General features: G+C 37.5%; 1 protein-coding gene across 1 annotated transcript in view; it reads right to left on the reverse strand.

Moving 5' to 3' along the window:
- LOC139725406 (uncharacterized) overlaps positions 1-12894 on the reverse strand; it is a 36709-nt gene that overhangs the window by 16525 nt on the left and 7290 nt on the right. The window contains 6 exon segments of the mRNA XM_071636483.1: positions 411-548; positions 2563-2612; positions 2614-2634; positions 2636-2658; positions 4024-4144; positions 6268-6344. Of these exon segments, the coding sequence (XP_071492584.1) occupies positions 411-548; positions 2563-2612; positions 2614-2634; positions 2636-2658; positions 4024-4144; positions 6268-6344 (430 nt within the window).

A 12894-nucleotide genomic window follows, 5' to 3' on the forward strand; every position in this document is an offset into this window, starting at 1 on the left:
CGCTGTACCCTTGGTTACTAAAAAATGTGTAAAAATCATTTTTAGTATTATTATGCACAAAATGTTTTGTTTGTGACTATACAGCAATTAATGCACGTGTAACTGTAAAAAAAAGATAATAATTAGATTCTGAATACTAACTTAATAACTCTGTGAAATTTGTATTATCATTCTGATTAGATTACACAAGTTGACATGGAAGAAAATCGGCATTGGGACTGTTATCGCTGCGCCGATTTATGCCGGCACCAATGATGAAAAAATAGTTGCCGTGACAACATTGCAGAAATGTATGATAATGGACACAAGATGGAGATACACAACCTCTTAACCCAGGGTACAGTGTGCCGAATCATGTAGCTTGGCTCTTACCGCAAAACAATCTGCTCTGAAATCAACTAAACACTGACCTCTTGTGAGAAAACAGGTTACAAGTGTTCCACAGTAGCTTGACTCCTGTCTGTTCCTGGAGTTCTAAGGCTAGGTCAACAATCTCATCTAGGTTCCTGTTTGTTTCTTCAATAGTGGCACCCTCAGGGGCAATGTCTCTGTGTTGTAAATAATGTTAACAGCAGTCACAAGTTCAGCTGTCATTTTGTTTTCTTGCCACTGATAAAGGCGCAAAGACTCTCACTGGTCCAGTTGCAGAAAAAAAAAATACATACATAAGTTTATTCAACAAACATATCTAATTTACCACAGCAGCTATGAGTATCTCAATGGTACCGGAATTTCATTTTTAATGTGAGTTGTTGCATTACAACTAAATTTATATTTTTTGGTTTTAAATAAGTGTAAGCAGTGCTTTTCTTCGAAGATTTACGCTATGTCATTTACATTATGACATTAAATATTAATAGCAAAAACACGATTTGGAGTCAAACTTTTAACTTATTCGAAATGAAGAACATGCTACCAAAATTTTTGCACGACGGTCCAGTATAATGGTGGTCATTTTAGATGACACACTAGATAACATGATGTCGACCTGTAATGTCAACAATGCATCATAAAGCCTTCCTGTGCTAATGACCATAGGTTATATTGCTTGCCAAGCTTTTTCCATCACCATTCAGTTAATCCCTCTAATCTGAACCTAGTTGTGAAGTAGGGCAATCCTATTCAAGTGCTGCAATGTGCCTCAGTCTCACAGGAGGCCATGGTGACACAGAAGGGATTAGAGGGATTACATAATCTCTATTGGCAAGTAGTTTTCCAGACATTTCTTCCAATCAGTGAACAAAGCACAGTAAGGATGAATGTCCACACTTATTCAAAGGAGACTCCAAACCTTAAAAAATATTTGAAGTTAAAAGGTCATGGACAGCTTGTTCATTGTTTGCTTCAATGAGACTGAATAAAAGCTCTCTGTCCTTTGAGGAAGAATACATTCTAACCAATCCCATCCCTTACTAATTTACATGAACTCTTTTTTCCATATAAAGCCTCCTATCTTTGGCTCTAAATTTAATTAGTGTTGCTACCTATCAGTACTTGGTAGAGTGACAGAAGAAACAGACTTTTGCACATACTGATGTAACTGCATTTCTAAGCACAAGCATGTTGCACAAGGTTTAGCTTATTAACCTAGAAAACAGCTCTGATAATAGTTGTTTAATTCAGTGATGCAACACTGTTTTGCTGCATAGGGCTTATCTCACAATTATCAATGACAGGTAAAGCATTTTACAGATTCTGTGTCAAAAAATATAAATGTTTGAAAGAAAGAATGGCAGATGATCGTATATGTTGTCCTACTAATCAGTCTCAATTCAATAGCAATATGAATATATGACCCACTTTGGGCAAAAATCCAGATTTCATTCCATGAAACACCCAACTTCATAGAGCATTTTTGTAGAGCAAGATGAATGGTTCCCTATGATTTCATAAACATGAAGATGAGCTAAAGTATAAAAAAAAAAAAAAAAAGATCACAAGTTTACTTGTTGAAAAAAAAAAATTGATCCTATACTCCTCTTTTAAAATATAAATGTGATGGCATCTTACAAAGTTTTGCAAACGAAAAATATATCCTTCACAATCAGGTATTTGGAGTCAGGACATCAGTCCAAGCCAATCAGACAGTCAATATACCAAGCTGTGATTAACTTAAAAGTGGTTAGGTAAAAGCTTAGAGTTCCTTAAAAGTCTGTTTGGAAAAGTAGGACCCATATTCTTTTTTTATGCTTGATATGAATCCTAACTATTATTTACAGTCCATTTTCAAAAACCTTCTGTCTATATCAAAATATTTTGTGAATTAGGACTTCTAAGATAATTTCATGTGTGGTTTTAGTTTTCTAATGAGGAACTAGTTATGGAATGAAGAAACAAGTATCATCCCCTTTTCTGGGAAAAGAGTTAGTGACTTCTCATCTGGAGACAATGAAACAGCACATTTCAGGAGGCAATATGTTTTGCAAGTTTATTTCATTTCGACCCTCTAAATAATAATAATAATAATAAGAAGAAGAAATAGATATACTCCAAATAATTTGCATACATGTAGTACATGTATGTTAGGGTGACCATGCCTCAACTGGCCAACATTGCAGGTACCTGTCATGAAAGGACCAGTACTTCACACCCAACTTGGTGAAGAACTCAAAGGGCTACTCTCATCCGCCGCTTTTGCATTTTCCAAACTGTCCGTCCCTACACATGAGTGCAAGTACACACATTACAGTCAAATCACATGTAAGACAAAAAAGAAGAAACAAAAAGCAATAAACAGTTGATTAGGATTCTTCAGCTCTCTAATGGCATAACCATGTCTCCTATAACTACACTGTACTCATTTTACACTTGATAAATGCACAGATTTTGACAGTAAGGACTGACTTTTAAATCTCTCTGCACACTGGGGACAGGACCTGTGTAAGAGTGTAATACCACCATTTCACTGAGATTTTCTCTCATTGGTCACTCATTGGAAGCTACGTTTATCGCATAATGCCACCAACCAAAGTGTATCAAATAGCAGCAGTCCTGATGGATCCGATTTGTGTTGGTCGACTATCAGGTTCAGTGTCAGACATGTTGGGGGATTATCCGATGAAGATCCTCCAATGAGGAATCACATGCAAAATGTCTGACACTCACCTGATACTCGATCAACCAAGTCGGATTCATCCGACTTGGTCCAACTTGGTCTGACATTCAGTTGGATTCATCCGACTGCGGTCCGATACACTTCGTCAGGTGGCCGGAAGCAAACAATTTTTTGCTTCCGATGAGTGACCGATTTGAAAAAAATCTCTATGGAAGGGGGGTATAAGAGTCCACTAAAAACAGTTTCTTCTTTTGCTGCAATTAAAAAAAAAAAATGTCACATAAAAAAATCTTGCATGGACAGACAGGACAGATGGACACCTGAAAAATGTAATGCCTCTTGGCACCCTTCAGGCGAAAGAATGGGAAAACATACTGTATGACCAAGCATGGATGGCAAAGTAAAACTAAGACAAATTCAATGAAGACCATGTATGTGAGTAGGTGTGCACTATCATTCTTAAATGATTATATTCTACTGTATTACTTCACTCAGAATAAAGAATCAATACACACATTTATACATGAGAAATAACTGATTTGCATAAATCATGGCAACTGATAAAACAATCATAGCAGTAACAGACTATGAAGGGCAAGACAAGTTTTACCGTATTTTCAAGCCATAATCAATCATGGAGGTTAACACACATATGGATTATGTAACAATGAATTAACAGACCATAACATAATTGGCACAAAGAGCTTTTGATTTCCATGAATACCTGATTAAACATTATCCTCACCCATGTGATATCAAATACAACTGAACATTTCCATATATCATAACACAATCCAAACTTCATTCATTCTCAATAGGTGTGTAATTGTAACTCAAGTAATGCATCATAATCTAGCAGAACAGCATCTTCACTTTTAGGAGAGTACTCGTTCATTCAAGAATAAGTAGAAATATCTTTAATGTCTTCCACTAAACTTGTCAGAATATTTTGAAAATAAAATCTTTACCATCCTCCCATGGTCTGGAGATTGTTGGTCCACCAAAGGGGTCCAGACCAACCCCTCTGAATGTGTGCCAATAGCAGACAGAGAACCTTAGCCAGTCCTCCATGGAACGTCCCAGGACTTCCTGTGTGAATCACAACAGTTGAAACGGTTTGCTTCCCGTTGATTGCACATATCGAACAACTGTCTTACGTGACAAAAGTTTAATTACCGGTAGAAGGGAATTTAGACCTTGAGGAAGATGACATGGTTTTGAAGAATTCCAACTGAATTCTAATGTTGCAATATACCTACTATAGTACTAAGTGAAAGTTTTACAAAAAAATAGACCTTTTTATGCAACATTAGGGGCAGAACTCTCGGAAATCATGAATCTACTTACACTATAAAGTATAATAGAGGAAGAAAATATACTTTAAGTTTCCACTCACTTTATCCCATCTTTTATCTGTGCATCTTGACAAATGGGATGTACTTCACCGATGAGCATGCCTATAAGTAAATCATTTTATTGACCAATGTCCATATTTTTTTGCTGCAAAACTCTTGACAAATATAACTCACAAGAAGATATGAAGACTCAATCATGAAGTGTTACATTAAAGATAATAAAAAGTTTTGGTACCTCAAAAGTTTCCCTGAATTTCCTTGTCTTAGTTTGTGTTTCAGGTTAAAGTACCTTTCATATAACTAACACTGTGAGACTTACTCGCCCCAAAGTGCTCTCATGTCTTAGTTATCATGCAATTAACTGCGACCAGCAGCCCCATATGCACAGCGACATGCAGCCACATACGCATAGCGTAATGGGGCTTCGCATTGTAGCATTCAGGATCATGACAGATTTAGTATCGCGGGTAAATATCAACTTAAAATCCAAAAATTTCTTCAATTTGAAGACTTACCAATTAAGTTAAAGTATTGAAAACAGGCTTCGGGCAACGTTTGGTTCTGCCAATAGTCCCTTTCTGTTCGAATTGATGACTGAATGTGACTCGGTTGGGAGGACCTTGGGAGAGCTACATACACTGAATACTACGGCCAGTGCATGCGAACACATCACATGCGCACAAATTTCAAATCCATGAACGGATAAGATGTTTGTGTGCGCATGCGCTGGCCGTAGTATTACATACGTAGTATACATACACTGAATACTACGGCCAGTGCATGCGAACACATCACGTGCGCACAAATTTCAAATCCATGAACAGATAAGATGTTTGTGTGCGCATGCGCTGGCCGTAGTATTCAGTGTAGGAAGCTCTCCCAAGGTCCTCTCGACCGAGTCACATTCAGTCATCAATTTGAACAGAAAGGGACTATTGGCAGAACCAAACGTTGTCCAAAGCATGTTTTCAATAAATTCAACTTAATTGGTAAGTCTTCAAATTGAAGAAATTTTTGGATTTTAAGTTGACATTTACCCGCGATACTAAATCTGCCATGATCCTGACTGCTACAATGCGAAGCCCCATTACGCTATGCGTATGGGGCTGCACGCGCTGCTGGTCGCAGTCAGTGGTTTCGTACAATACTACCTCGCCGTCGTACGGCGGCGGCTCTGGTACGAAACCATTATTGCATGATTACTAAGACATCAGAGCACTTTGGGGCGAGTAAGTCTCACAAACAACGTACTATATACGCTATATATTTCGCGGGGGTTTTATTTTCGCGAATTTCGCGAGTCGGGAGCTATTCGCGAAATTAACAACACGCGAAAATATTACCTTCCAAAATGAATCCCTTGCCTTGATGATACGAACATTTCAGTACTAGTATACCATGTCACGGCTTACCGAATAGACCATATGTACTGGCTAAGCTTGTTTACGCACGTCCACGTCTACTTACGAATACTGTAATGTTAGAGAGCCAATCCATTATCGCAAGGGGACCACTCGTCAGAAGTCTAGCGCGATGGATTAACCACTTCAAAAATGTTGAATTCTAACTTACTAGTTCGCAGAGTTTGGTAAGTTTTTTTCATGCAGTGTATAACTAGTATCATTCTTATTTGCTAGTAAGTTGAAAATTCACACTTTCTTTGCCACTTCATATTTTCTCTGGTCCCCCAATCGCGAATTTAACCACTCGCGAAAATGTGTGACAGCGGCAATTCGCGAAAATTTATGTACGCGAAAATTATAGCGTATACAGTACTTAAACCTGAAACACAAACTAAGACAAGGAAATTCAGGGAAACTTTTGAGGTACCAAAACTTTTTATTATCTTTAACCTACCTCATCAGCCTTGTAGTATCTGAAGCACAGTAGGTCTGTTGGACTTGCATCAGGTCTATATTGGATTTTACTGATCCCTGAGAAGAAAAAGAAAATGGTTCAACACTGAAATTTGATCATGAAGTTACATTGAAAAGAGAGAAACATAAACACAAATGAAGGAATGAGATAAAAAGAAAAATGGCATAAACTTTGTGTGTTCTATAAAGAGACAGACAGAAGAATTGTCATAGTGTGTGCTATGTATAATATGAAGACACTGGGAATTCATATACATGTAAGAGAGGTCATTAATTACTAAATTGTTGAAACACACACTTAATGGCTTAGCAAATCACTCAGGGATCTTATTATTTGTGTTTGTACTAAGTCCCACAGGCACGGAACACATTACTCAATAATGCCTATTTGTCTTTGCTGCAAAGCCAACACAAATAAGAACTTAGCCTTCAAAGGCATACTGCAGATATGTTCTTTCATTATTTCAAACATAGTTATCACTTATGATATCTTATTTGGAAAATACAAAATCAAACAACCAAACAATGCAGAAAATAACACTGAATTAGATTAGTTTCCGTTGAGACATGTACTGTACATGCCACTGTTAGCTATTTTAGAATTTAATGGGCATTTGTGCTGATGAAATAACATCATAACCATACAGTGGATCATCAAAAGGTAACTAACTGGGAAGTAATACATCTTGATCTCACTCTCTATTGTGTATGCAAGCAAATGTGTGTTCATTGTGGGACTAGTTGGCTGCCTTCTTTCACTAAACCACAACCAGTAATTCAAATTTTGTTCTTTTTTTATGCAATCCATTGCCTAACACAGTGGAAGCACTGTCTATGAATTTGGGGCATGTAAGGTATTGTCCTGAACAGGTTTCAGTGGTGTTAATCAAAAGTAACAGCAATCACACAGAATATAAGGAATGTGGTTGCACACATCCTGTGCTCACCACACTGAGATTGTGGTTTGTGTGTACAGAAAGACAAATTTTTTTGATATACAATGACGTATGTGCCACAACTGTTTAAACAATCAATCAAAACAATACCAGTATCTCATGTACCAGAGCTATCAAGTCTCAAGGGGTGATTTCAAGAAGCACATGAACGATTTACGAATGACGCCAATGGCAATATCCAACATTAGTATTTCAATCTGCAAAACATAGCCAAACTAACGTGGGGATTAAAAAGCACTGTCAATTGCTCATGGATGTTGTTTTTACTTTCATTGGTAAGAATTACCTTTTCCACACACTAGATGGTGATTTGCTCATGATTTATTCTTGGAAATGTCTTTAAAGCCTTGTCATACGCACAAAACCTTTCCACGATGTTTGCAAAATCTTTGTGACACCCCAAACAGACCCTGAAAGTTTGAAGAATGTCTTGTGTATGTTTTGTGAAATCTGTGAAGTTCTTCCGATCATTTTACGACATAGCCTCAAACTGTTCGTGTACCCTTTGAGACATTCTCACGAACATTTGGTGCATGTTTGGGGGCAAATCCCCACCCTTGATGTATGACCTCTTCAAAGCATGTTTTTTACAAATCAAAATTGTAGAATACATCCACACATTAAACAGCCATAGGGGTGTATAGTAACAATTTTTTTTGTAAGCAAAGAGAACGAAATGGGCGATATGAAAACAAAATTAAAGAAAACAATTGAAATGACTCTTAAGTATGCCAAAATATTGTGGGGGAACCTGCAAAAATCAAATGCTTGTGGGGTAGGTCCTTAGAAAAAATGTCGGCACACACAACAGAGAAATGAAGGGGAAAAAAGAAGATATAGCTACAGGAAAGAAAGAAACTTCAATTCAAGACAAGTATCAACTCTCCTTGGAAACATTTCTCCCAAGATTATTAAAAAATCTGAGCTGTTTGCATTTCTGTAGCATGTTCTTCGTCCTCGTAACTAGCCATACTTTGGTAATGGTACACATGACATTCGCACATACGTCATGAGAACTTCACACAAACTGCGCAAGAATGGTTTTTGGCTTAATTGTACAAACACAGGTTTTGCCATTCACATCCTTCTCAAATCGTTCGCGTGCTCCATGAAATCAGCTCTTTACATGAACATGAGATCATGAGGGGCCACTACATCAGTAGCATTCCAAAATAATATTAATTGTATACATGCCCAATGTACATCTTTTACTATATATTTGGTACATGAACAGTGTAGTAATGCACACCAAAAATGTTCTTCTGAACTATTAGCTTGGTAATGGTATCTGAAACTCCATGTAGCTTTTTCAGATTTATAACAACTTCAAGCGTATGTTGTTATTGTTCTATTTGCACTTTGAACACAGAAAAGAAAAGAAAAGATATTGGAAGAAGAACTTAGACGATTTGCACTTGAACAAGGAAGTGCCGAAATGTGCGTCGCCTACAAATGTACAACACATTTGTAAAAATTGTGACCTTTGTGACCTTTGACCTCTGGTGACTTTCAACTCCCCAAGGGACACCTACCATCCAATTTTGGTCACAAATGGACATACCAATCAAAAGTTATGAGCCATAATTGAAACGTGCCGTAAAAACATTGGCCTCTTAAAGTTTGTTGACCCCTGCCTATGACCTTTGACCTGAAGGTGACCTTCCTGTTTGGTAACATGTGTACTTTGCATAAACGCTCTTAATTCCAAGTTTGATTGACATTGAAGCACTCAGAACAAAGTAATTCAAGTTTTTGTAGCGTTGCGGACGGACGGACAGACGGACGACGGACAGACAGACGCTGCAGGTGATCCCTTAGTCCCCCCTTACCTCCGGTGGGCTCGACAAAAATTAGAGATAAACACTCTGAGAGCGCAGACCTCCACCAACCAGCTCATTTCCACCAGTGATCTTGTTCTCCAATTAATATCAGTGATTTCCACTCATATAAAAATGCATGCTGAAAAATCATCTGATTTCCCAATACAAAAGCCTTTTGTAACGTCATCAGCTTCCAGCTGCATGGCGCCTCGCCTGATCAGTGCATGCATTTAGTGTGCATTTAAGCAAACCTCAAAAAATGTGCGGCTTGCACTCCCAAGCTCACTAACCCTACCTGCCAAAATGATGCAAATCCTTCATAAAATCCAGAAAGATTCCCGGCTCACTACTACATTAAATCATCTGTTCCTTGTGCCATTCTCAAACTTTCCTGCAAGTAAATATCGAAATTGGTTCACAACTTTTTAAGTTATTCTGCACACAGACAAACAAACAAACTAATGTCAAAGAAAAAACAAAACTTTTGTAACCACCTTGGTGTGGTGGCAGGTAATAACCCAGCAAACACAGACTGTTTTTTGACATTTCCTAAACGTTTTTTGGAGGTACCGTATGTCATCGTACTATGGATGTTTTTAAAACGTACATAAGTCAAATTGGGGACTTAGCATTTACCGCAAAGCACAGATGTTTTGGAAAACGTTTTAGAAACGTCAATGGACGTTACAAAACGTTTTTTATTATGTCTGCTACGTGACTTCGTCTTTAATGAACGTTTAAAAAACATTTTTATTTCGTCCTCTGTACGTCTCTTTATCATGAATATTCATGCATAATTATGAATATTCAAATTAAGGTGTGTGTGATCTAATTTTAGTAACCATGTCTTCATGCATCACAACATTTTGGTGGTATTAAATGAATGTGATACAGATTCATCAATTGTGAACAGGGTGTTGTAGGTGGAGATAGGACATTAGGAATAGGTTAAGATAGGATTATATAGGATTAGGATACTGTAAAAGTGGATATAACCGCGCGACTAATTTTTCGCACTCGGCTAGGTAAGAAGACTTTCGCATGTTTTTAATTCCGCGGAATCACGACATCACACACAGGAACATATGGCAAACAAAAAATATTTGTGTGCTTTTATTTTCGCGCTAGTTTCTGGTTGCGCGAAATGCGCAAAAATTTCAACACTGTGTCTATAATCTGTACGAGCTGAAATTTTCGCGGTGGTGTTATTTTCGCGAATTTCGCGAATCGCCTTTGAACTGCGAAAATAACAACAAGCCCAAATGACTAAGTTCAGTTAGAGCCTCGCAACCGCGAAATCAACAACACACGAAAATGTTCTTCAAGTAGCAATTTGCGAAAATATCTGTACACGAAAATTTCAGCTCGTATAGTAACTACAAATTTTTTTAAATACCCTATAAAAAATAAACATTTGACATTCTTAAAAGGTTTTCTGGACGTTCTAGACGGATATGGAAGGTTCTCTGAACGTTCTGGAAAGGGTCATAAGACTTTTTAGACGTTCTTAAAACATTTTTTGAACGTTCTAGACGGTTTTCAAAGGTTTTCTGGACGTCCACAAAACGTCCACAGAACGTTTTGAATATTCTTAAAAGCCAAAAAGGTTTTACTGACATCCACAACGTTCAAAAGGTTTTCTGCAGGTCCTTAAAAATTCTGAAAGGTTTTTTTTTATTAGTTTTCTAAACTTTTAAAAAAATGTTTTTATAAGGTCCATTTGAAATGTTTTAAATACGTCGAAAACCTTCCACGAACAGACGTTCTGAAAAAGTTTTGACAAAACGTCCAAATAACGAACTTGGAATGTTTCAAGGACGTTCAGAAAACGTCCTTGTGTTAGCTGGGAAATCCCTTATTGGATCTGTATATGCACATGAATATTCAGAAATAGTACAATTTAATTGATTAAAACCATTTGGAAAAGTCTATATATAGCAGGTATGTGGCATTTCATGTAGCCCGACCAGATGCTGTGCAAATAAAATATACAGTGACTGGGCTGTGTATATAAACATAAGTTACATTTCATGAAGCATTTTGTCCAACAAAGTTTGTGGACAAATTATGTTTAGCCAATCAGATGCAAGGATTTCAGTATGGCCTAGCTTGTAACAGTTTGTCAGAAAAATATCCAACCAAAACGCTTCATGAAATGCCCCCTGGGCCCCGTTGCAAGAAAGTTGCAATCAATTGCAAATAATTGCTAATTTTGAAACAACCATTCTGATTGGCTCAAGGTCTACCCTATTAAGAAGACATGCACGCAACAATGATTTTGATTGGCCAGAGACAATCAGTTGCAAGTTGCGTTTAAACGCAAAGTTTCTAGCAACGGGGCCCTGATGCGATTTTTTTTTCCGTAACCCTAACGCGTCGAAATTGCCCATTGTGTCACTTGAGCAAAGACTATCAGTGTACAAGTTGGTTTTTGTACGCATGTGCGTGGACTTCGCAGTTAGGCGTTGAGTTCGTACTGTTTGTTACACAGTATACAGAGTATACCAGTGGCATGGTCGTCTGTTAACTACAGAATCAGATTACAATGTGAGAATGGGACGCCGTCCTTCAAGCAGAAACATAACAACGGGTTTGTGTATGGGTATGTGTATGCGCGTGTGTGAGTGTTTGTGTGTGTGAGTGTGTGTGTGTGTGTGTGTGTGTGTGTTTCCACTTCACATGTCATCGCCATCGCGTTCGGCTTTGCCTTAGGTGGTATTTCTGTAGTTTTGTTAGCCGTCTGCTGACACTTTTCCTGTGTCTCGCGAGACTTGCGTTACTAGGATGCATGCAAACTCGACGTCGTCATCAATATCTTGCAAAAAGTAAATTGGAAATCTAATTGAAGCTTGGAATAAATCATAATCAAAGTATTATGTATATGTATCATAGCGACACGTAGCGGTATATAGGTTAGTGAAGGAACCTTCTTTGTCAAATTTGTAATCTGCTAGTTACATGTAGATTAACGTCTGTATATCTGTTCATTTTACTCATGTTTGTATTCCCATATACGCTATAATCTTGTATATCCTTTGTGTCGTGTGTAATCTTTGAGTATTGTATTCACTGGTTTGTTATATTGTTATTTATACTCTTTGTTTGCTACTCTCATACCCTGAGAGGAGGTCGAAAGAGTCAATAAAATTCACAAAATTCACAAATATTTAGGTCTGCAGCGATTGCTGTTGTTAACATTGATCATGTTTATTAAGCCCCACAAAATCAGATTCGAAGAGGGAATTTGGTCTTGGGTAACATGGATGAACTCCTAGGTTAATTTGGGTTTATCCTCCAACTTCACAATGATTCAGAAAGGCGTAGTATAGGCTCCTTTTTAGTTCAGGTTCTTATATCAACGTATATGATTACATTCTCATGCAATAACATCCATGATGAAGATGGGGGAGGGAAGAGAAACTGCGGGAGGGGGGGGGAGCTAATAATCATCGATTTTGATCGATGAAATCTCTCTATAAAAGTGAAAGCAGCAACATTAGTAGAACACATGCAGTGAAAGTTTAAGGAAAATCGGGCAATCGATGCAAAAGTTATGAATTTTTAAAGTTTGGATGTTGGAACCACTGGATGCATGACATCATGTGTGGGCAACGACATAAAGAAAATATAAAGAAAACAAACATATTTTCACTTTTCTTGAGTAATGGAAGAGCATTTGATTAACCACTTTCAGAAAGTAGGGGGAATGATACCCTTAACATAAGTCAGTATCAATTAAGTTGATGGAATGAATTCTCTTCATATTTTCTTTACATTGTCGCCCATGGTCTCTAGTAGTCTCTTTATTCAGTGATTACAACACAAACAATA

This window comes from Diadema antillarum, unplaced genomic scaffold, assembly GCF_040938485.1.
Source record: "Diadema antillarum isolate AM-2024a unplaced genomic scaffold, OU_Dant_1.0 seq00000039_RagTag, whole genome shotgun sequence".
Taxonomy (NCBI): domain Eukaryota; kingdom Metazoa; phylum Echinodermata; class Echinoidea; order Diadematoida; family Diadematidae; genus Diadema; species Diadema antillarum.